The 26071-nt window shown below is 35.5% G+C and overlaps 1 protein-coding gene across 1 annotated transcript; it reads left to right on the top strand.

Annotated features, from left to right (window-relative positions):
• The first annotated feature begins 24667 nt into the window (after window positions 1-24667).
• Window positions 24668-25657, top strand: LOC113694859 (3'-5' exonuclease). Its single transcript, XM_027213758.2, has one exon. It carries the CDS (start codon window positions 24787-24789, stop codon window positions 25444-25446), a length of 660 nt encoding a protein of 219 aa, XP_027069559.1. The 5' UTR covers window positions 24668-24786; the 3' UTR covers window positions 25447-25657.
• Window positions 25658-26071: the final 414 nt, after the last annotated feature.

Genomic DNA, 26071 nt, shown 5'->3' with positions numbered 1-26071 from the left:
TTCAATATTTCAAGAAAAAATAGAGAAATGACAGCAATCGCAGCAAATCATCATGAGATCATCATTATTCTTTTATCACTTTTTTTTGACATCATATAGATTCAGTAGTATTCAAAGATATCAGCGAAAACTCAGATCAAAGTATCAAAAGAAAAAATGTTATGAACAAGAATCACTGCAATAATTAGACAAAACCTCATACTTGTTAAAATTAGCATCATGTCTAACTATCCACATGCATTTCATGCCTCTTCTCATATTCTTTCTCACATAACAATCACTATTCATGTGACCTTTTTGACAACAAAAATTACACATAACCAAAGAGTTATTTACATGAACAGGTTTAATAAATCTTACTTGTCTTCTCCTATGGATAGCAAACTCATTTGAATTAGAATTCAATCTATTCTTTTGAAAACAGACTTGTTTCTTGTGTTTAAGCAACTCATTTAGACCATCCATTCTTCTTTTCAAATCACCTTGCTCCTTTTTGAACAAATCACAAAGCTTTACTTTTCTATCAAGCTCAAAATGTAAAGCAGTCTCACTCTTTTTGAAGTAATCATTTTCAGCAATCAACTTTTTGTTTTGTTGAAAAAGATTTGCATTATCTCGAAGTAAAAAACTAATTTTCTGTTTTAACTTCTTGTTTCTAGCATAAGATTCTTTCAAACTATCATGCAATTTTATAATGAAATGTTCAAGATCATCTTCAGTTTCATCATCACAATCAGATTGAGAGTTAGAAGATGTTACCTCATCATCTCCAATGGCCATGAAAGCCAATTGAGCAGATTGATCTTCCTCTTCAATTTCGCCATCGGAATTGCATTCATTCCATGTGAATTGAAATTTGTTTATTCTTGGTTTTCTTCCTTCTTTCTTCTTCATCACTGGACAGTCACTTGCATAGTATCCAGGTTGGCCGCATTCAAAGCACTGATCAGTTTGCTTTTTGTTGAACTCTAGCTTCCCTTTGTTTCTCGAGTTGTTGAACTGATTTGGGAATGAATTGCTAGGTCCACCTTTTCTGAATCTCCTCTTGTTGAGTATTTGTTTGAAACTTCTTGTGATGAGAGCGATATCATTGTCATCACCTTCCACATCTTCTTCATCGAGGGAGTCAGAATCATCTTCATCTTGTGAGGCTTTTAGAGCAATATTCTTTCGCACTTTTGCATCCTCTTCCTCTTGCACCTTAGTCTTAAGTTTCAGCTCATAAGAGGTAAGAGAATTAATAAGAGATTCAATAGGCATAGTATTCAAATCTCTAGCCTCCTCAATAGCAGTCACTTCATTTTCCCAATCATTGGACAAGGCATTCAGGATTTTTCTATTTTTCTCACCAAGAGAATATTCTTTTTCCAGCACCTCTAAATCTTTAATGAGATCATTGAATCTACAATACATTTGATCAACATTTTCATGAGGTTCCATCTTGAAAGATTCATACTTTGTAACTAGAATGGACTTCTTTTGTTCTCTAACATTCTCACTACCTTCATGAATTTCTTTCAGTTTGTCCCAAATTTCTTTAGCTGACTTGCAACCCTTGACTCGAATAGATTCATTTGAGTCTAATGCACAATATAACACATTCATGACTTTTGCATTTAAGGTGAGATGAACTCTATCCACAGCAGTCAGTTCACTTCTTGTTTTCGGTCTAGATGCATGAGTATTTTCATCTATAAGAGAGGCATCATATGGACCTTCACTAATAATAAACCACAATTCGATATCAATAGATTGCAAAAAGATAATCATTCTTTCTTTCCAACTCATATAATTTGACCCATTAAACACAGGTGGTCTAATAACAGAATGTCCTTCAAAAAACATAGCATTATTGGTTGTCATCATTACTCCAAAGTCGATTGAGCTTAATCTCTAGGAGACCAAGCTCTGATACCAATTGTAAGGATCGAAGACAACCAATCGAAAAGCCAATCGATAAGCAATTAAGAGATCGTAATATAACAATAAGTAAATAAAAGGGAAAGAATTTGCAAACCAATTAACTACTCAACTCCTCTTGAGCTTGTAGATTAATTCAAATAAGCTACTTCAAGTTGATGAATTACAATCACTCTTGTGTACAAAGGAAGGTTCACCTCCTCCTTACCCCGAACTCCACTCGGTCAAGTCAGGACGTTTTACTATCCCTCAGGACAACCCTCACAGAGCTACACTCATGAAAGATTCACTCACAAATGAAAAACTTACAATGAACCTCACACCACTAAGACTACAAATCTTCTTTGAAGAGTACTTTCTCACTAAAATCACTCTAGATCTTTTGTATCTTCAGTGTGCAAAAGTTGTTTGAAATGTCTGACCAACCACTATTTATATAGGACCAAGAAAGTGCCTCATTAATGCTTCCAACGGATAGAAAGTAGCTGAACAGTCAACTAGCCGTTGGTAGTGTCGGACGTCCGATAGCCCTGTTTTATGCGTCCGACAGCAGGCAGTGAGTTTCAGAGATTTTCTTCAATTCTTTCGGACGTCCGGTGCAAGCTCTTTGTGCGTCCGACAGCAAACAAACAGATTTGAGAAATTATCTTGTTTCTATCGGACGTCCGGTAGAGACATATTCAGCGTCCGATAGTTTCGTCGACTTCGAAGGATCCTATCGGACGTCCGAAGCATGCGTCCGAAGTTGTGCAATGATTATCGGACGTCCGATCCTGACTTCTTGAGCGTCCGACAGTTTCAGCATACTTTGTCATCTTTCAATTGTACTTGATCTTTGGAACTAATTTGCTTCATAACTGAATAGATCTTTTAAGAGACATTAGTAACATCCATTTGTTTTGTAAACATCAAAAGATAGGGATCAAGATCAACAATCTCCCCCTTTTTGATGATGACAAAACAATGGATGGAAAGAAACAAAAATAAGTATAAGTTCCTCCTCAATCATTGCAACCAAAACTTTTAAGAGCCAAACTCATAATCTCAGAATAACTCCCCCTTACACATTGCATCCATCTCAGAATAACTCCCCCTTACACATTGCATCCATTTCTCCCCCTTTTTGTCATCATAAGAGTAAAAATCAACTACTGTAATCCAGCAACAATAACAGAGAATTCAATATTTCAAGAAAAAATAGAGAAATGACAGCAATCGCAGCAAATCATCATGAGATCATCATTATTCTTTTATCACTTTTTTTTGACATCATATAGATTCAGTAGTATTCAAAGATATCAGCGAAAACTCAGATCAAAGTATCAAAAGAAAAAATGTTATGAACAAGAATCACTGCAATAATTAGACAAAACCTCATACTTGTTAAAATTAGCATCATGTCTAACTATCCACATGCATTTCATGCCTCTTCTCATATTCTTTCTCACATAACAATCACTATTCATGTGACCTTTTTGACAACAAAAATTACACATAACCAAAGAGTTATTTACATGAACAGGTTTAATAAATCTTACTTGTCTTCTCCTATGGATAGCAAACTCATTTGAATTAGAATTCAATCTATTCTTTTGAAAACAGACTTGTTTCTTGTGTTTAAGCAACTCATTTAGACCATCCATTCTTCTTTTCAAATCACCTTGCTCCTTTTTGAACAAATCACAAAGCTTTACTTTTCTATCAAGCTCAAAATGTAAAGCAGTCTCACTCTTTTTGAAGTAATCATTTTCAGCAATCAACTTTTTGTTTTGTTGAAAAAGATTTGCATTATCTCGAAGTAAAAAACTAATTTTCTGTTTTAACTTCTTGTTTCTAGCATAAGATTCTTTCAAACTATCATGCAATTTTATAATGAAATGTTCAAGATCATCTTCAGTTTCATCATCACAATCAGATTGAGAGTTAGAAGATGTTACCTCATCATCTCCAATGGCCATGAAAGCCAATTGAGCAGATTGATCTTCCTCTTCAATTTCGCCATCGGAATTGCATTCATTCCATGTGAATTGAAATTTGTTTATTCTTGGTTTTCTTCCTTCTTTCTTCTTCATCACTGGACAGTCACTTGCATAGTATCCAGGTTGGCCGCATTCAAAGCACTGATCAGTTTGCTTTTTGTTGAACTCTAGCTTCCCTTTGTTTCTCGAGTTGTTGAACTGATTTGGGAATGAATTGCTAGGTCCACCTTTTCTGAATCTCCTCTTGTTGAGTATTTGTTTGAAACTTCTTGTGATGAGAGCGATATCATTGTCATCACCTTCCACATCTTCTTCATCGAGGGAGTCAGAATCATCTTCATCTTGTGAGGCTTTTAGAGCAATATTCTTTCGCACTTTTGCATCCTCTTCCTCTTGCACCTTAGTCTTAAGTTTCAGCTCATAAGAGGTAAGAGAATTAATAAGAGATTCAATAGGCATAGTATTCAAATCTCTAGCCTCCTCAATAGCAGTCACTTCATTTTCCCAATCATTGGACAAGGCATTCAGGATTTTTCTATTTTTCTCACCAAGAGAATATTCTTTTTCCAGCACCTCTAAATCTTTAATGAGATCATTGAATCTACAATACATTTGATCAACATTTTCATGAGGTTCCATCTTGAAAGATTCATACTTTGTAACTAGAATGGACTTCTTTTGTTCTCTAACATTCTCACTACCTTCATGAATTTCTTTCAGTTTGTCCCAAATTTCTTTAGCTGACTTGCAACCCTTGACTCGAATAGATTCATTTGAGTCTAATGCACAATATAACACATTCATGACTTTTGCATTTAAGGTGAGATGAACTCTATCCACAGCAGTCAGTTCACTTCTTGTTTTCGGTCTAGATGCATGAGTATTTTCATCTATAAGAGAGGCATCATATGGACCTTCACTAATAATAAACCACAATTCGATATCAATAGATTGCAAAAAGATAATCATTCTTTCTTTCCAACTCATATAATTTGACCCATTAAACACAGGTGGTCTAATAACAGAATGTCCTTCAAAAAACATAGCATTATTGGTTGTCATCATTACTCCAAAGTCGATTGAGCTTAATCTCTAGGAGACCAAGCTCTGATACCAATTGTAAGGATCGAAGACAACCAATCGAAAAGCCAATCGATAAGCAATTAAGAGATCGTAATATAACAATAAGTAAATAAAAGGGAAAGAATTTGCAAACCAATTAACTACTCAACTCCTCTTGAGCTTGTAGATTAATTCAAATAAGCTACTTCAAGTTGATGAATTACAATCACTCTTGTGTACAAAGGAAGGTTCACCTCCTCCTTACCCCGAACTCCACTCGGTCAAGTCAGGACGTTTTACTATCCCTCAGGACAACCCTCACAGAGCTACACTCATGAAAGATTCACTCACAAATGAAAAACTTACAATGAACCTCACACCACTAAGACTACAAATCTTCTTTGAAGAGTACTTTCTCACTAAAATCACTCTAGATCTTTTGTATCTTCAGTGTGCAAAAGTTGTTTGAAATGTCTGACCAACCACTATTTATATAGGACCAAGAAAGTGCCTCATTAATGCTTCCAACGGATAGAAAGTAGCTGAACAGTCAACTAGCCGTTGGTAGTGTCGGACGTCCGATAGCCCTGTTTTATGCGTCCGACAGCAGGCAGTGAGTTTCAGAGATTTTCTTCAATTCTTTCGGACGTCCGGTGCAAGCTCTTTGTGCGTCCGACAGCAAACAAACAGATTTGAGAAATTATCTTGTTTCTATCGGACGTCCGGTAGAGACATATTCAGCGTCCGATAGTTTCGTCGACTTCGAAGGATCCTATCGGACGTCCGAAGCATGCGTCCGAAGTTGTGCAATGATTATCGGACGTCCGATCCTGACTTCTTGAGCGTCCGACAGTTTCAGCATACTTTGTCATCTTTCAATTGTACTTGATCTTTGGAACTAATTTGCTTCATAACTGAATAGATCTTTTAAGAGACATTAGTAACATCCATTTGTTTTGTAAACATCAAAAGATAGGGATCAAGATCAACAATCTCCCCCTTTTTGATGATGACAAAACAATGGATGGAAAGAAACAAAAATAAGTATAAGTTCCTCCTCAATCATTGCAACCAAAACTTTTAAGAGCCAAACTCATAATCTCAGAATAACTCCCCCTTACACATTGCATCCATCTCAGAATAACTCCCCCTTACACATTGCATCCATTTCTCCCCCTTTTTGTCATCATAAGAGTAAAAATCAACTACTGTAATCCAGCAACAATAACAGAGAATTCAATATTTCAAGAAAAAATAGAGAAATGACAGCAATCGCAGCAAATCATCATGAGATCATCATTATTCTTTTATCACTTTTTTTTGACATCATATAGATTCAGTAGTATTCAAAGATATCAGCGAAAACTCAGATCAAAGTATCAAAAGAAAAAATGTTATGAACAAGAATCACTGCAATAATTAGACAAAACCTCATACTTGTTAAAATTAGCATCATGTCTAACTATCCACATGCATTTCATGCCTCTTCTCATATTCTTTCTCACATAACAATCACTATTCATGTGACCTTTTTGACAACAAAAATTACACATAACCAAAGAGTTATTTACATGAACAGGTTTAATAAATCTTACTTGTCTTCTCCTATGGATAGCAAACTCATTTGAATTAGAATTCAATCTATTCTTTTGAAAACAGACTTGTTTCTTGTGTTTAAGCAACTCATTTAGACCATCCATTCTTCTTTTCAAATCACCTTGCTCCTTTTTGAACAAATCACAAAGCTTTACTTTTCTATCAAGCTCAAAATGTAAAGCAGTCTCACTCTTTTTGAAGTAATCATTTTCAGCAATCAACTTTTTGTTTTGTTGAAAAAGATTTGCATTATCTCGAAGTAAAAAACTAATTTTCTGTTTTAACTTCTTGTTTCTAGCATAAGATTCTTTCAAACTATCATGCAATTTTATAATGAAATGTTCAAGATCATCTTCAGTTTCATCATCACAATCAGATTGAGAGTTAGAAGATGTTACCTCATCATCTCCAATAGCCATGAAAGCCAATTGAGCAGATTGATCTTCCTCTTCAATTTCGCCATCGGAATTGCATTCATTCCATGTGAATTGAAATTTGTTTATTCTTGGTTTTCTTCCTTCTTTCTTCTTCATCACTGGACAGTCACTTGCATAGTATCCAGGTTGGCCGCATTCAAAGCACTGATCAGTTTGCTTTTTGTTGAACTCTAGCTTCCCTTTGTTTCTCGAGTTGTTGAACTGATTTGGGAATGAATTGCTAGGTCCACCTTTTCTGAATCTCCTCTTGTTGAGTATTTGTTTGAAACTTCTTGTGATGAGAGCGATATCATTGTCATCACCTTCCACATCTTCTTCATCGAGGGAGTCAGAATCATCTTCATCTTGTGAGGCTTTTAGAGCAATATTCTTTCGCACTTTTGCATCCTCTTTCTCTTGCACCTTAGTCTTAAGTTTCAGCTCATAAGAGGTAAGAGAATTAATAAGAGATTCAATAGGCATAGTATTCAAATCTCTAGCCTCCTCAATAGCAGTCACTTCATTTTCCCAATCATTGGACAAGGCATTCAGGATTTTTCTATTTTTCTCACCAAGAGAATATTCTTTTTCCAGCACCTCTAAATCTTTAATGAGATCATTGAATCTACAATACATTTGATCAACATTTTCATGAGATTCCATCTTGAAAGATTCATACTTTGTAACTAGAATGGACTTCTTTTGTTCTCTAACATTCTCACTACCTTCATGAATTTCTTTCAGTTTGTCCCAAATTTCTTTAGCTGACTTGCAACCCTTGACTCGAATAGATTCATTTGAGTCTAATGCACAATATAACACATTCATGACTTTTGCATTTAAGGTGAGATGAACTCTATCCACAGCAGTCAGTTCACTTCTTGTTTTCGGTCTAGATGCATGAGTATTTTCATCTATAAGAGAGGCATCATATGGACCTTCACTAATAATAAACCACAATTCGATATCAATAGATTGCAAAAAGATAATCATTCTTTCTTTCCAACTCATATAATTTGACCCATTAAACACAGGTGGTCTAATAACAGAATGTCCTTCAAAAAACATAGCATTATTGGTTGTCATCATTACTCCAAAGTCGATTGAGTTTAATCTCTAGGAGACCAAGCTCTGATACCAATTGTAAGGATCGAAGACAACCAATCGAAAAGCCAATCGATAAGCAATTAAGAGATCGTAATATAACAATAAATAAATAAAAGGGAAAGAATTTGCAAACCAATTAACTACTCAACTCCTCTTGAGCTTGTAGATTAATTCAAATAAGCTACTTCAAGTTGATGAATTACAATCACTCTTGTGTACAAAGGAAGGTTCACCTCCTCCTTACCCCGAACTCCACTCGGTCAAGTCAGGACGTTTTACTATCCCTCAGGAAAACCCTCACAGAGCTACACTCATGAAAGATTCACTCACAAATGAAAAACTTACAATGAACCTCACACCACTAAGACTACAAATCTTCTTTGAAGAGTACTTTCTCACTAAAATCACTCTAGATCTTTTGTATCTTCAGTGTGCAAAAGTTGTTTGAAATGTCTGACCAACCACTATTTATATAGGACCAAGAAAGTGCCTCATTAATGCTTCCAACGGATAGAAAGTAGCTGAACAGTCAACTAGCCGTTGGTAGTGTCGGACGTCCGATAGCCCTGTTTTATGCGTCCGACAGCAGGCAGTGAGTTTCAGAGATTTTCTTCAATTCTTTCGGACGTCCGGTGCAAGCTCTTTGTGCGTCCGACAGCAAACAAACAGATTTGAGAAATTATCTTGTTTCTATCGGACGTCCGGTAGAGACATATTCAGCGTCCGATAGTTTCGTCGACTTCGAAGGATCCTATCGGACGTCCGAAGCATGCGTCCGAAGTTGTGCAATGATTATCGGACGTCCGATCCTGACTTCTTGAGCGTCCGACAGTTTCAGCATACTTTGTCATCTTTCAATTGTACTTGATCTTTGGAACTAATTTGCTTCATAACTGAATAGATCTTTTAAGAGACATTAGTAACATCCATTTGTTTTGTAAACATCAAAAGATAGGGATCAAGATCAACAATCTCCCCCTTTTTGATGATGACAAAACAATGGATGGAAAGAAACAAAAATAAGTATAAGTTCCTCCTCAATCATTGCAACCAAAACTTTTAAGAGCCAAACTCATAATCTCAGAATAACTCCCCCTTACACATTGCATCCATCTCAGAATAACTCCCCCTTACACATTGCATCCATTTCTCCCCCTTTTTGTCATCATAAGAGTAAAAATCAACTACTGTAATCCAGCAACAATAACAGAGAATTCAATATTTCAAGAAAAAATAGAGAAATGACAGCAATCGCAGCAAATCATCATGAGATCATCATTATTCTTTTATCACTTTTTTTTGACATCATATAGATTCAGTAGTATTCAAAGATATCAGCGAAAACTCAGATCAAAGTATCAAAAGAAAAAATGTTATGAACAAGAATCACTGCAATAATTAGACAAAACCTCATACTTGTTAAAATTAGCATCATGTCTAACTATCCACATGCATTTCATGCCTCTTCTCATATTCTTTCTCACATAACAATCACTATTCATGTGACCTTTTTGACAACAAAAATTACACATAACCAAAGAGTTATTTACATGAACAGGTTTAATAAATCTTACTTGTCTTCTCCTATGGATAGCAAACTCATTTGAATTAGAATTCAATCTATTCTTTTGAAAACAGACTTGTTTCTTGTGTTTAAGCAACTCATTTAGACCATCCATTCTTCTTTTCAAATCACCTTGCTCCTTTTTGAACAAATCACAAAGCTTTACTTTTCTATCAAGCTCAAAATGTAAAGCAGTCTCACTCTTTTTGAAGTAATCATTTTCAGCAATCAACTTTTTGTTTTGTTGAAAAAGATTTGCATTATCTCGAAGTAAAAAACTAATTTTCTGTTTTAACTTCTTGTTTCTAGCATAAGATTCTTTCAAACTATCATGCAATTTTATAATGAAATGTTCAAGATCATCTTCAGTTTCATCATCACAATCAGATTGAGAGTTAGAAGATGTTACCTCATCATCTCCAATGGCCATGAAAGCCAATTGAGCAGATTGATCTTCCTCTTCAATTTCGCCATCGGAATTGCATTCATTCCATGTGAATTGAAATTTGTTTATTCTTGGTTTTCTTCCTTCTTTCTTCTTCATCACTGGACAGTCACTTGCATAGTATCCAGGTTGGCCGCATTCAAAGCACTGATCAGTTTGCTTTTTGTTGAACTCTAGCTTCCCTTTGTTTCTCGAGTTGTTGAACTGATTTGGGAATGAATTGCTAGGTCCACCTTTTCTGAATCTCCTCTTGTTGAGTATTTGTTTGAAACTTCTTGTGATGAGAGCGATATCATTGTCATCACCTTCCACATCTTCTTCATCGAGGGAGTCAGAATCATCTTCATCTTGTGAGGCTTTTAGAGCAATATTCTTTCGCACTTTTGCATCCTCTTCCTCTTGCACCTTAGTCTTAAGTTTCAGCTCATAAGAGGTAAGAGAATTAATAAGAGATTCAATAGGCATAGTATTCAAATCTCTAGCCTCCTCAATAGCAGTCACTTCATTTTCCCAATCATTGGACAAGGCATTCAGGATTTTTCTATTTTTCTCACCAAGAGAATATTCTTTTTCCAGCACCTCTAAATCTTTAATGAGATCATTGAATCTACAATACATTTGATCAACATTTTCATGAGGTTCCATCTTGAAAGATTCATACTTTGTAACTAGAATGGACTTCTTTTGTTCTCTAACATTCTCACTACCTTCATGAATTTCTTTCAGTTTGTCCCAAATTTCTTTAGCTGACTTGCAACCCTTGACTCGAATAGATTCATTTGAGTCTAATGCACAATATAACACATTCATGACTTTTGCATTTAAGGTGAGATGAACTCTATCCACAGCAGTCAGTTCACTTCTTGTTTTCGGTCTAGATGCATGAGTATTTTCATCTATAAGAGAGGCATCATATGGACCTTCACTAATAATAAACCACAATTCGATATCAATAGATTGCAAAAAGATAATCATTCTTTCTTTCCAACTCATATAATTTGACCCATTAAACACAGGTGGTCTAATAACAGAATGTCCTTCAAAAAACATAGCATTATTGGTTGTCATCATTACTCCAAAGTCGATTGAGCTTAATCTCTAGGAGACCAAGCTCTGATACCAATTGTAAGGATCGAAGACAACCAATCGAAAAGCCAATCGATAAGCAATTAAGAGATCGTAATATAACAATAAGTAAATAAAAGGGAAAGAATTTGCAAACCAATTAACTACTCAACTCCTCTTGAGCTTGTAGATTAATTCAAATAAGCTACTTCAAGTTGATGAATTACAATCACTCTTGTGTACAAAGGAAGGTTCACCTCCTCCTTACCCCGAACTCCACTCGGTCAAGTCAGGACGTTTTACTATCCCTCAGGACAACCCTCACAGAGCTACACTCATGAAAGATTCACTCACAAATGAAAAACTTACAATGAACCTCACACCACTAAGACTACAAATCTTCTTTGAAGAGTACTTTCTCACTAAAATCACTCTAGATCTTTTGTATCTTCAGTGTGCAAAAGTTGTTTGAAATGTCTGACCAACCACTATTTATATAGGACCAAGAAAGTGCCTCATTAATGCTTCCAACGGATAGAAAGTAGCTGAACAGTCAACTAGCCGTTGGTAGTGTCGGACGTCCGATAGCCCTGTTTTATGCGTCCGACAGCAGGCAGTGAGTTTCAGAGATTTTCTTCAATTCTTTCGGACGTCCGGTGCAAGCTCTTTGTGCGTCCGACAGCAAACAAACAGATTTGAGAAATTATCTTGTTTCTATCGGACGTCCGGTAGAGACATATTCAGCGTCCGATAGTTTCGTCGACTTCGAAGGATCCTATCGGACGTCCGAAGCATGCGTCCGAAGTTGTGCAATGATTATCGGACGTCCGATCCTGACTTCTTGAGCGTCCGACAGTTTCAGCATACTTTGTCATCTTTCAATTGTACTTGATCTTTGGAACTAATTTGCTTCATAACTGAATAGATCTTTTAAGAGACATTAGTAACATCCATTTGTTTTGTAAACATCAAAAGATAGGGATCAAGATCAACAATCTCCCCCTTTTTGATGATGACAAAACAATGGATGGAAAGAAACAAAAATAAGTATAAGTTCCTCCTCAATCATTGCAACCAAAACTTTTAAGAGCCAAACTCATAATCTCAGAATAACTCCCCCTTACACATTGCATCCATCTCAGAATAACTCCCCCTTACACATTGCATCCATTTCTCCCCCTTTTTGTCATCATAAGAGTAAAAATCAACTACTGTAATCCAGCAACAATAACAGAGAATTCAATATTTCAAGAAAAAATAGAGAAATGACAGCAATCGCAGCAAATCATCATGAGATCATCATTATTCTTTTATCACTTTTTTTTGACATCATATAGATTCAGTAGTATTCAAAGATATCAGCGAAAACTCAGATCAAAGTATCAAAAGAAAAAATGTTATGAACAAGAATCACTGCAATAATTAGACAAAACCTCATACTTGTTAAAATTAGCATCATGTCTAACTATCCACATGCATTTCATGCCTCTTCTCATATTCTTTCTCACATAACAATCACTATTCATGTGACCTTTTTGACAACAAAAATTACACATAACCAAAGAGTTATTTACATGAACAGGTTTAATAAATCTTACTTGTCTTCTCCTATGGATAGCAAACTCATTTGAATTAGAATTCAATCTATTCTTTTGAAAACAGACTTGTTTCTTGTGTTTAAGCAACTCATTTAGACCATCCATTCTTCTTTTCAAATCACCTTGCTCCTTTTTGAACAAATCACAAAGCTTTACTTTTCTATCAAGCTCAAAATGTAAAGCAGTCTCACTCTTTTTGAAGTAATCATTTTCAGCAATCAACTTTTTGTTTTGTTGAAAAAGATTTGCATTATCTCGAAGTAAAAAACTAATTTTCTGTTTTAACTTCTTGTTTCTAGCATAAGATTCTTTCAAACTATCATGCAATTTTATAATGAAATGTTCAAGATCATCTTCAGTTTCATCATCACAATCAGATTGAGAGTTAGAAGATGTTACCTCATCATCTCCAATAGCCATGAAAGCCAATTGAGCAGATTGATCTTCCTCTTCAATTTCGCCATCGGAATTGCATTCATTCCATGTGAATTGAAATTTGTTTATTCTTGGTTTTCTTCCTTCTTTCTTCTTCATCACTGGACAGTCACTTGCATAGTATCCAGGTTGGCCGCATTCAAAGCACTGATCAGTTTGCTTTTTGTTGAACTCTAGCTTCCCTTTGTTTCTCGAGTTGTTGAACTGATTTGGGAATGAATTGCTAGGTCCACCTTTTCTGAATCTCCTCTTGTTGAGTATTTGTTTGAAACTTCTTGTGATGAGAGCGATATCATTGTCATCACCTTCCACATCTTCTTCATCGAGGGAGTCAGAATCATCTTCATCTTGTGAGGCTTTTAGAGCAATATTCTTTCGCACTTTTGCATCCTCTTTCTCTTGCACCTTAGTCTTAAGTTTCAGCTCATAAGAGGTAAGAGAATTAATAAGAGATTCAATAGGCATAGTATTCAAATCTCTAGCCTCCTCAATAGCAGTCACTTCATTTTCCCAATCATTGGACAAGGCATTCAGGATTTTTCTATTTTTCTCACCAAGAGAATATTCTTTTTCCAGCACCTCTAAATCTTTAATGAGATCATTGAATCTACAATACATTTGATCAACATTTTCATGAGATTCCATCTTGAAAGATTCATACTTTGTAACTAGAATGGACTTCTTTTGTTCTCTAACATTCTCACTACCTTCATGAATTTCTTTCAGTTTGTCCCAAATTTCTTTAGCTGACTTGCAACCCTTGACTCGAATAGATTCATTTGAGTCTAATGCACAATATAACACATTCATGACTTTTGCATTTAAGGTGAGATGAACTCTATCCACAGCAGTCAGTTCACTTCTTGTTTTCGGTCTAGATGCATGAGTATTTTCATCTATAAGAGAGGCATCATATGGACCTTCACTAATAATAAACCACAATTCGATATCAATAGATTGCAAAAAGATAATCATTCTTTCTTTCCAACTCATATAATTTGACCCATTAAACACAGGTGGTCTAATAACAGAATGTCCTTCAAAAAACATAGCATTATTGGTTGTCATCATTACTCCAAAGTCGATTGAGTTTAATCTCTAGGAGACCAAGCTCTGATACCAATTGTAAGGATCGAAGACAACCAATCGAAAAGCCAATCGATAAGCAATTAAGAGATCGTAATATAACAATAAATAAATAAAAGGGAAAGAATTTGCAAACCAATTAACTACTCAACTCCTCTTGAGCTTGTAGATTAATTCAAATAAGCTACTTCAAGTTGATGAATTACAATCACTCTTGTGTACAAAGGAAGGTTCACCTCCTCCTTACCCCGAACTCCACTCGGTCAAGTCAGGACGTTTTACTATCCCTCAGGAAAACCCTCACAGAGCTACACTCATGAAAGATTCACTCACAAATGAAAAACTTACAATGAACCTCACACCACTAAGACTACAAATCTTCTTTGAAGAGTACTTTCTCACTAAAATCACTCTAGATCTTTTGTATCTTCAGTGTGCAAAAGTTGTTTGAAATGTCTGACCAACCACTATTTATATAGGACCAAGAAAGTGCCTCATTAATGCTTCCAACGGATAGAAAGTAGCTGAACAGTCAACTAGCCGTTGGTAGTGTCGGACGTCCGATAGCCCTGTTTTATGCGTCCGACAGCAGGCAGTGAGTTTCAGAGATTTTCTTCAATTCTTTCGGACGTCCGGTGCAAGCTCTTTGTGCGTCCGACAGCAAACAAACAGATTTGAGAAATTATCTTGTTTCTATCGGACGTCCGGTAGAGACATATTCAGCGTCCGATAGTTTCGTCGACTTCGAAGGATCCTATCGGACGTCCGAAGCATGCGTCCGAAGTTGTGCAATGATTATCGGACGTCCGATCCTGACTTCTTGAGCGTCCGACAGTTTCAGCATACTTTGTCATCTTTCAATTGTACTTGATCTTTGGAACTAATTTGCTTCATAACTGAATAGATCTTTTAAGAGACATTAGTAACATCCATTTGTTTTGTAAACATCAAAAGATAGGGATCAAGATCAACAATCTCCCCCTTTTTGATGATGACAAAACAATGGATGGAAAGAAACAAAAATAAGTATAAGTTCCTCCTCAATCATTGCAACCAAAACTTTTAAGAGCCAAACTCATAATCTCAGAATAACTCCCCCTTACACATTGCATCCATCTCAGAATAACTCCCCCTTACACATTGCATCCATTTCTCCCCCTTTTTGTCATCATAAGAGTAAAAATCAACTACTGTAATCCAGCAACAATAACAGAGAATTCAATATTTCAAGAAAAAATAGAGAAATGACAGCAATCGCAGCAAATCATCATGAGATCATCATTATTCTTTTATCACTTTTTTTTGACATCATATAGATTCAGTAGTATTCAAAGATATCAGCGAAAACTCAGATCAAAGTATCAAAAGAAAAAATGTTATGAACAAGAATCACTGCAATAATTAGACAAAACCTCATACTTGTTAAAATTAGCATCATGTCTAACTATCCACATGCATTTCATGCCTCTTCTCATATTCTTTCTCACATAACAATCACTATTCATGTGACCTTTTTGACAACAAAAATTACACATAACCAAAGAGTTATTTACATGAACAGGTTTAATAAATCTTACTTGTCTTCTCCTATGGATAGCAAACTCATTTGAATTAGAATTCAATCTATTCTTTTGAAAACAGACTTGTTTCTTGTGTTTAAGCAACTCATTTAGACCATCCATTCTTCTTTTCAAATCACCTTGCTCCTTTTTGAACAAATCACAAAGCTTTACTTTTCTATCAAGCTCAAAATGTAAAGCAGTCTCACTCTTTTTGAAGTAATCATTTTCAGCAATCAACTTTTTGTTTTGTTGAAAAAGATTTGCATTATCTCGAAGTAAAAAACTAATTTTCTGTTTTAACTTCTTGTTTCTAGCATAAGATTCTTTCAAACTATCATGCAATTTTATAATGAAATGTTCAAGATCATCTTCAGTTTCATCATCACAATCAGATTGAGAGTTAGAAGATGTTACCTCATCATCTCCAATGGCCATGAAAGCCAATTGAGCAGATTGATCTTCCTCTTCAATTTCGCCATCGGAATTGCATTCATTCCATGTGAATTGAAATTTGTTTATTCTTGGTTTTCTTCCTTCTTTCTTCTTCATCACTGGACAGTCACTTGCATAGTATCCAGGTTGGCCGCATTCAAAGCACTGATCAGTTTGCTTTTTGTTGAACTCTAGCTTCCCTTTGTTTCTCGAGTTGTTGAACTGATTTGGGAATGAATTGCTAGGTCCACCTTTTCTGAATCTCCTCTTGTTGAGTATTTGTTTGAAACTTCTTGTGATGAGAGCGATATCATTGTCATCACCTTCCACATCTTCTTCATCGAAGGAGTCAGAATCATCTTCATCTTGTGAGGCTTTTAGAGCAATATTCTTTCGCACTTTTGCATCCTCTTCCTCTTGCACCTTAGTCTTAAGTTTCAGCTCATAAGAGGTAAGAGAATTAATAAGAGATTCAATAGGCATAGTATTCAAATCTCTAGCCTCCTCAATAGCAGTCACTTCATTTTCCCAATCATTGGACAAGGCATTCAGGATTTTTCTATTTTTCTCACCAAGAGAATATTCTTTTTCCAGCACCTCTAAATCTTTAATGAGATCATTGAATCTACAATACATTTGATCAACATTTTCATGAGGTTCCATCTTGAAAGATTCATACTTTGTAACTAGAATGGACTTCTTTTGTTCTCTAACATTCTCACTACCTTCATGAATTTCTTTCAGTTTGTCCCAAATTTCTTTAGCTGACTTGCAACCCTTGACTCGAATAGATTCATTTGAGTCTAATGCACAATATAACACATTCATGACTTTTGCATTTAAGGTGAGATGAACTCTATCCACAGCAGTCAGTTCACTTCTTGTTTTCGGTCTAGATGCATGAGTATTTTCATCTATAAGAGAGGCATCATATGGACCTTCACTAATAATAAACCACAATTCGATATCAATAGATTGCAAAAAGATAATCATTCTTTCTTTCCAACTCATATAATTTGACCCATTAAACACAGGTGGTCTAATAACAGAATGTCCTTCAAAAAATATAGCATTATTGGTTGTCATCATTACTCCAAAGTCGATTGAGCTTAATCTCTAGGAGACCAAGCTCTGATACCAATTGTAAGGATCGAAGACAACCAATCGAAAAGCCAATCGATAAGCAATTAAGAGATCGTAATATAACAATAAGTAAATAAAAGGGAAAGAATTTGCAAACCAATTAACTACTCAACTCCTCTTGAGCTTGTAGATTAATTCAAATAAGCTACTTCAAGTTGATGAATTACAATCACTCTTGTGTACAAACGAAGGTTCACCTCCTCCTTACCCCGAACTCCACTCGGTCAAGTCAGGACGTTTTACTATCCCTCAGGACAACCCTCACAGAGCTACACTCATGAAAGATTCACTCACAAATGAAAAACTTACAATGAACCTCACACCACTAAGACTACAAATCTTCTTTGAAGAGTACTTTCTCACTAAAATCACTCTAGATCTTTTGTATCTTCAGTGTGCAAAAGTTGTTTGAAATGTCTGACCAACCACTATTTATATAGGACCAAGAAAGTGCCTCATTAATGCTTCCAACGGATAGAAATTAGCTGAACAGTCAACTAGCCGTTGGTAGTGTCGGACGTCCGATAGCCCTGTTTTATGCGTCCGACAGCAGGCAGTGAGTTTCAGAGATTTTCTTCAATTCTTTCGGACGTCCGGTGCAAGCTCTTTGTGCGTCCGACAGCAAACAAACAGATTTGAGAAATTATCTTGTTTCTATCGGACGTCCGGTAGAGACATATTCAGCGTCCGATAGTTTCGTCGACTTCGAAGGATCCTATCGGACGTCCGAAGCATGCGTCCGAAGTTGTGCAATGATTATCGGACGTCCGATCCTGACTTCTTGAGCGTCCGACAGTTTCAGCATACTTTGTCATCTTTCAATTGTACTTGATCTTTGGAACTAATTTGCTTCATAACTGAATAGATCTTTTAAGAGACATTAGTAACATCCATTTGTTTTGTAAACATCAAAAGATAGGGATCAAGATCAACATATGATATATGTATGTTGATTTAAATTATGTTTGTATTGATTTTAATTTGATAAAAATTAATTCCCTTTTTGTTTGAACTATTCAAATTGGTGGATAGAGACAACTCGATGTATAATTCAAACCCATGAGCCAAATGTGACAACCCCACCTTCCCCAAAAACCTACCCAAGGGTTGGTGGACCGTCTGCCCAATCTCGCCAGGACTCACTCCCGAATCTCATAAAAAAATAACAATTCCCAAACTCCAATAGTATTAACCGCAAAATGAGCATCAAAACTTCATGGTTAAACATTACAGACCATCCAATGTTCCAAATTATCCCTACTTATATACATACAATGGAACAAATAAACTCTAAATCATTTAATCAAATCACCAAGTATAACTGGAATGGTAAGTTAATTAAAACTAGATGTCAACTCTCAAACCGTCTATTTTCCCCGCTTCCCCATCGCTATTGCCTGCTAAGGAAAACAAACTAAAAGAAATGAGTTAGAATCCCAGTGAGGTTCCAAGTAAACAGGCAGATAAAATAGCAGGCATGATACCATTAAGTCAAACCCAAAAAAAGCGGGACATAATGCACAATAAAGTAGGTAACCAGATAGATCATGCAATGGTATACAGTAAAGAACACGTTCATGGCAAAAGAAAAAGGCTGCTCTCAGGAGCAGGTTCCATGGCAGTTTATCCAGGGTCTGTTGACTCTCCGTCAACCATGAAATTATAATGTCCGTAGATCACCACTAAACATCAATCTCCGTCCACCGATCATCCTCCTACCGGGCCCGAATGTCAAAGAAGTACCCAAGGTTCGTCGATCTCCTCGACCAATCCCTTGCCGGCTCGATTCGACCAACTAGCTCTTGGTTGGGTTTATAACTCCAGATATTCAAGTATTCATGATCTGGTTTAAAGCCCTAAGTATTCAGGTATTCAAGAGTGAAGTCGTTGGCTATCATCCAACGCTCACACAGGTAATGATTGGAGACGTTAGTTGTCACTAAATGCTCCGTATTCAGAAATGTCACAAGTTCAAATCAAGAATTCCAATCAGGAGTAAACAGGTTAGGAACTTCGTTCTTTACCCAAGGTTGCCCAACTTACCCGACCGCTCTGAGGCTAGTCTCAAGCAAAGGTCTAATGAGGGCTCAGTTCAACCGTTACCGACCTACATTCACGCATACGTATAAGTAACCCAAGTTTTCACTTACCTGACGTCTCAGATAAGGGTCCAAGGCTTAGTTCAACCGCTGCAGGAGGAATGCAGCCGGTCTACAATTCAACTGCTGCAAGAGGAATGCAGCCGGTCTACAACCATGCGCATAAACATGCAAGTCTGCACCCAGGATCAATTATTTCAAATTCATGGAGGATGAGTGCGAATAAGGACACACTCGCCTAACCATGACCAAGTCACAAGTAATGCCCAACAAGTAACATTTTCAAGCATTTCACATATTTCAAGTCAATATACAGGTCACATGCAAATCAAGTTACTTGTACATGCATGAATGAGATATCAAGTGTTTAGTCAAGTTAGGCCAAGTGCGATAAAGTACACACTCGTCTATGAAATGTCAAATCAAGTGTTTAGCAAATTTCTAGCAACAATAAGTATGGAACATGCAGTTGGAATATTCACCGCGTTTAGAAAAATTAACTTTCCTCGGTGAAAGGATCCGCGGGTTCGCTTTCGAAACCTGTGATCAAATATATAGGGTAAGTGAACTAAATAAATTTACCGTTTTAAAATATTTGAATAAAGTAGTCGAACCCCCAAGTGCAAGCTTTTAGTCAAAAGTATCACCTATCCTTACTCAAACCTTAAGGGAAAACTTTTGACGTTAAAGTAAAAAATACAAATTTAAACGGGACAAAATAAGGTTTCAAATAAGGCAAGGATATAGTAAGGTAATATAATACGTTTACTCTTGTCAAAATGTTCAACAAGCGACTCGGGAAGAAAAGTCACTCGTTCTTTAAAACACCCTAGTTTTAAGTAAAAACCCACATATAAGTAGTCATCTAGGGGTTAATAGGGTATAGTGGTCTAAAAGCCACAAATTCACCATCCAAGTACCAAATTATAGTTAGAATTCTTCTTCATAAGTCCTACCATCCTATACTAAACCTTTAGCACCATCAAATAAGGATTTCATGCTACGCGCTATTCGAATAATAACTAAGGGCTAGTAGGGAAACTCAATCTTGAATAATCAGCAATCACTATTTAACTCAAAGGCATAAAGCTGTGAGAAAACCTCAATTCCAATCATAAAATCAAGCTCAAAATGGTTTAACAGCTCTAACTTAAAGTTGGAAATGGAAGCAAGAACAACTTTAGAAAATAAAATTTTCTCCAGTTTTTCTCGACACTGTTTGAAAAATCGTATCGCTAGCTTCTTAAGTCCAAAATTTATAAACTTTATACCGTTGGAAAATAGACTCAAAGTACTACAATTTTCCAGAATACACATCTGTAAGATTCTGTCTATAAATCAGTCAAATTCTAGTCTCAAATTGTTGCTTCATCAGGTAGAAAAACAGAGCAAATGTGAAAATTCAAGCAAATTTGAAAAATCATAGATATTCATAGGAATTGAGAAAAATTCTGAAATTTTGACGGTAGAATGCACTCTGAATCTAGTTTCAAACGCAACAATCATAACTCAATTTGGAATTTTCTACACCAAGATTTAACCCAAGACTGTTTAGAGTCTCCTGCAGGAAAATTTTTTCAGCAAAACTTCCCTTTATTTTCTAAACTTTTCTATCCAAACTCAACCGCAATATTCATCTCAATCCAACCTGAATCACAACCACAATTTATAGGCTATAAAGTACACTTGTTTAAGGTCACAAAGTCACCCAAAATAGCCAACACTTGTTTAAGGCCACAAAGCCATCCAAAATAGCCAATTATTTAGGTCAAGAACTATCATAATAAAGTTGGAAAATGGAAACCCTAGGCTGAAATTTTCTTCTATAAGCTGAAATTTTCTATAATCAAGCCAAAATAACATATAAAAGCTAGAAAATTCACATGGCAAAGCTACTAGATCATAGCTAAACTAAACTCATCATATCAAGACTAAAATTTATTACTCAAAGCTGAAATTTTCCAACCACCACTTAACCCATGAAATTTTTCATGAAAACTACCAAAATCAAGCCCTAAATCTACTCATATGCAAGTAATAAAAGAGAAGATGGTTTCTTGATATAGTTACCTTAATACCCTAAGAAGAAATGGAAACCAATTGCTTCTTTCTCCCAAATCACTCCACCAAAACCCTTAATCTTCCTTAGATGTCACCTTTTATGGAGTAGTTTGCAAGATTAATGGTTAAAACTCAAGATTCAAGCAAGATTGGAAGTTGGAAGTTGAAGTTTTTCTCTCTTTTCCTCACTCAAAATTTCAGCCAAAGGAAGATGAAAGGTGATAGGATTTTTGGCCAATTTTTTTGTTAATTAAAGAGTTAAGAAAGTCTTAGTCAAAGTCAAAGGACCATGACTTTTGTAACAGGTGGTTTGCTATGGTTAATCCTCAACTCTTTGTCTTCCAAAGGCTAAAATATCTAGCTAACCTCTAATTATCTCTTAACACCTTATAAAATAATGTCCGTTTGCACAAAACTCCTTCTAATCTTCAAAAATTTATCGCACGCACCTCACTAGTGGGTCCTACTTCCATAATGCATTACGAACTTAACATGTACTAACTTATACAAGGAAAATAATTTAAAAACTTGACTCACTTATAAAAATATCTACGAAATTAAGGCAATAATTTAAAGTAAAGAAAACACATTCAAAGAAATAAAATAAAATATAAAATTTTTTTTTTTGGATCCTCACACCAAAGAGTGTGGTAAAGGGAATTAAAGGCTGTAGAGTTATTCGATTTGGTAAAAGGCATAGAAAGGGGTTAGGATTCAGTAAGAGAAATTTTTAAAATACTCGACCCATTAGCATTCCTAATCATGTTCTCAAGCTCAATTCTTTGGTAAATTCCATAATTATCTTACCTATAAATGTAATTTTACAATAAATAATTTAAGGGTTAAATGCTAAAATGCCTATTGAGATTGTTTGCCATGAAACACTAGAATGTAGGTTTCTGAAATTATTAAAGGACTCATTGAAATTGTTTACCACGAGAGATTAGAACATAAGTTTTTGAATCATAGAAAGTTAAGAATGTAGCTATTAGAGGACTTATTGAGATTGTTTATCACGAAGAGCTAAAGTATAGGTTCCTGTACCTTAGGAAATTAAGTTGAACATATAGCAAATCACAAAGTGGTTTTTGGTATTTAATCCTGTTATTTATAAAGGACAATTCTAATATTTCACATGCAATTGTTAATTTATACAGTTTCTGTTCAAATGTCAATTTAGCTAAAATTACAAGGATTTAGAATATAGGTTTCCGAACCATAGAAAGTTAAGTTGAACATTTGACGACCAAGGGGCTTTTTGGTATTTAACCCATAATTTAAAAATATTATAAATAAGGCTCGATGAATATTCAAATTTTGTTTTTTCTTATTCAAATTCGATTGGATTACCTTATTAAGTAATTTGTCCTCCAACATGGAGTTCGAATCGAAGTTTTGACAGAGTTATTCTCTAACTTGAGTCTAGTAGCGAGTAACTTGGTTTCATTACAACCTTGTTCAAATCTTGCTACAAAGAACTGGATAATCAAGTGGCTCGTAAGCCATCTTAACATTAAAAATGATAGAAATCATCAACACCACCAGTCCCCTGCTAGAACAAAATTAAAAAAAAAAAAAAAGATTGGATTCGTCAATACAATATATGAAAGGGGAGTAGTGACGGTTGGTTTAAATACTTTTATGTTATTTTTGACTTTTCAATTATTTCTCACACATAGGAAATTAAAAAAAGGGATAATTTTAAAAACCTCCTCTAAAGTTTCTGACAATTTTATTCACCTCCCTAAAGTTTACAAAATTATACTAGCCTCCCCTAGAAACATTGTAGGTCCAATTACTTATATCAGATAAGTGAAAATTACTCATATACTCTAAGATATTTTGTCTCATTAAAAATTAATAGCTGACAATTAAGTAATTAGGGCACTAATTAATCATTAATAACTAATTAATGAAAATAACTATTGAATTTTTTTTTAATGATGAACAATAAGTGCCAATTGATGTACCAAATATTTGTTCACTCTAAAAAATTGACACATCAAATTAATACACCAAACAGTAATTTGTCTAAATTTTTCACTCTAAAAAATCTTCACAGTTGCCTTGCGATTACATTTGCAATATTTGTTTTTGATACTAAAGGATATAGGTGAATTTCATGATTTTTCCTTGTACTTTAACAAGGCCATAATTTCTGTACTTATACTTCACCTTCAGCTTGTAAAACCCACACAAAATCATTTTTTCACCTAAAATTTTGTTGCTTCAAATGAAAATGAGATCCAGCTTAATGTTTCTTGTTAATAGTCTTTATATGCAAAATGGCAAAGATCTAAAAATATTAGTTGTCGTGATCCAATGCACTAGCTATTGTTCCAATGCACTTACCTTCCCTCACTTTTATTAATATGTTTTTCATTCATTTACAATACAACTTGTACACAAGTATAAAAGGCATTTGTGAAATAAAAGTTTCATCTTTATTCTCAAAATACTTTTTTAATGGTACTGATTCTAATTTGGATTGATTTTGTTACAAAAATCTTAACTTTAGAGGAGACCAGTGTAATTTTATAAACCTCAAGTGAGGTCAATGAAATTGTTGGAAATCTCAAGGGAGGTTTTTGAAATTATTACTTAAAAAAAAGGGTAAAATACAAAAAAATCCTACGTGGTAAACCTAATATACAGAAAAGTCCTCCTGATTTCAAAATATATAACACGACACCCGTACTTTAAACTAAAATTGTAAAGGTGAGGAAATCCGTTAAACTTAACGGAAATGACTTATTGAAACCTAAAAAAAAATTTTATACCCAATTTTTAGCAAGTATACATGTTTTGCCCCTTAACCCTCAATTCTTTCTATTTAGAGAATAAAACAAATGATTTTTTTGAGCTGTCTTTTGCTTAATTATATCAGGGCATTTTTGTCATTTCGTCCATTTCCATTAAGTTTAACGGATTTCATCATTTTTATAATTTAGTTTAAAATATGGGGTATTGTGTTGTATATTTTGAAACCACGAAGGGTTTTTCTATGCATTAGATTTACCACACGGAACTTTTTTATTTTTTACCCTAAAAAAATGGTTCGCCATATCGAAAAAGCGGTCACGCTCCAAGCCTGCGCCATCTCAGTCCCCACCTCTGTACGAAAAGTGTCGTCTTGCTTCAAAGAAAAACCGCTCTCGCAAACCAAAAAACACACACACACACACACACACTCGCAGACTTCACTCTTGACTCTACATGGCCATGGAAATTAGCATCGTAGATCACGAACTCCCCGATGATACCCACAATTTCTACGACGTCTACTTCTATTCCGACCGCATCAACACTCTGGTCACCAATGACCCATCCCAGGTCTCCCACTGGCTCGCCGACACTCAAAGGATCCACCGCCGCCGCTTGAGCAAACTCATCGTCGGCTTCGACGTCGAATGGCGTCCCAATTTCAACAAGTACCAGGAAAACCCAGTTGCTACACTCCAGCTCTGCGTCGGTCGCCGTTGCCTCGTCTTCCAAATCCTCCACTGCACCAAGGAGTACGACGATATCCCCGATGATCTTCGCTATTTTCTGGGCAATACGGACTATACCTTTGTGGGGATCGGGGTTGACAGCGACGTTGAGAAGCTTTTGGAGGATTATGGGCTGGGAGTCGGCGGGAGCGTTGTGGATTTGAGGAATTTGGCTGCTGAAGAGTGTGGGATGAAACAGCTGCGGAATGCTGGGATGAAAGAGTTGGCTAGGGTGGTTCTTGGAAGGGAAATTGGGAAGCCGAGGAGGGTTACTATGGGTAGGTGGGATTATCGATGGTTGACTCCTGATCAAGTTCAGTATGCTTGTGTTGATGCTTTTGTTTCATTTGAGATTGGTAGGCGTTTGAATGCTTCTGGAAATTGAGTACTTACTAGTAATAATACTGCTTAGTAGTTGGATTTGGTTTACGGGGTAAATGGGGTTGTTTAATAGTTTAAAAGAAGTTGTTAAACTTGATTATGTGTTTTGTTATGTAAGATTTTGGCTTAATTTGGATGTTTGGTTAGTAGTTAAAAATGGTTGAGATTCTGTGGTCAAATTTTCTTAAATGGTTTTTGAAGATTTCAGAGTTGAAGATGTTGCGTAGTTCTTGATGGATTTATTATATTCTGGCTATGTTATCTGCTTCCAGTCCAGTTTTTGAATTTTTTTTCCCAGGGGAGGGGAAATTTTGAGTATTGCGATGCCATGTTCCTAATGTTTTCTTGGTTTTTTGCTATAAAGATTAGTATCGTGGGGTTTATTTCCCACTGGAAATTATATTCCTAATATCTACCGGTGGTTGGAAAATTTTATTCTGGCTGTTGACACTAGGTATTGGAATCCAGACGTTAACTTGTGAATGGCAGTTGAAATCTTAATCCATGTTTGTGTTGAAATGGGTTTTTCTGATTATCACTGGTTTTATCATGGATCATTGACCTGCATTTTCCCTAGATATTTGTTTATTAATTCTGCTCTAGTGGCTGATTAATGTTAAGCAAATGAG

The sequence above is a fragment of the Coffea arabica genome, chromosome 6e, assembly GCF_036785885.1.
Source record: "Coffea arabica cultivar ET-39 chromosome 6e, Coffea Arabica ET-39 HiFi, whole genome shotgun sequence".
Lineage (NCBI taxonomy): Eukaryota > Viridiplantae > Streptophyta > Magnoliopsida > Gentianales > Rubiaceae > Coffea > Coffea arabica.
The sequence above is the reverse complement of the archived record's forward strand: the minus strand, read 5'-3'. Positions and strand labels throughout refer to the sequence as shown.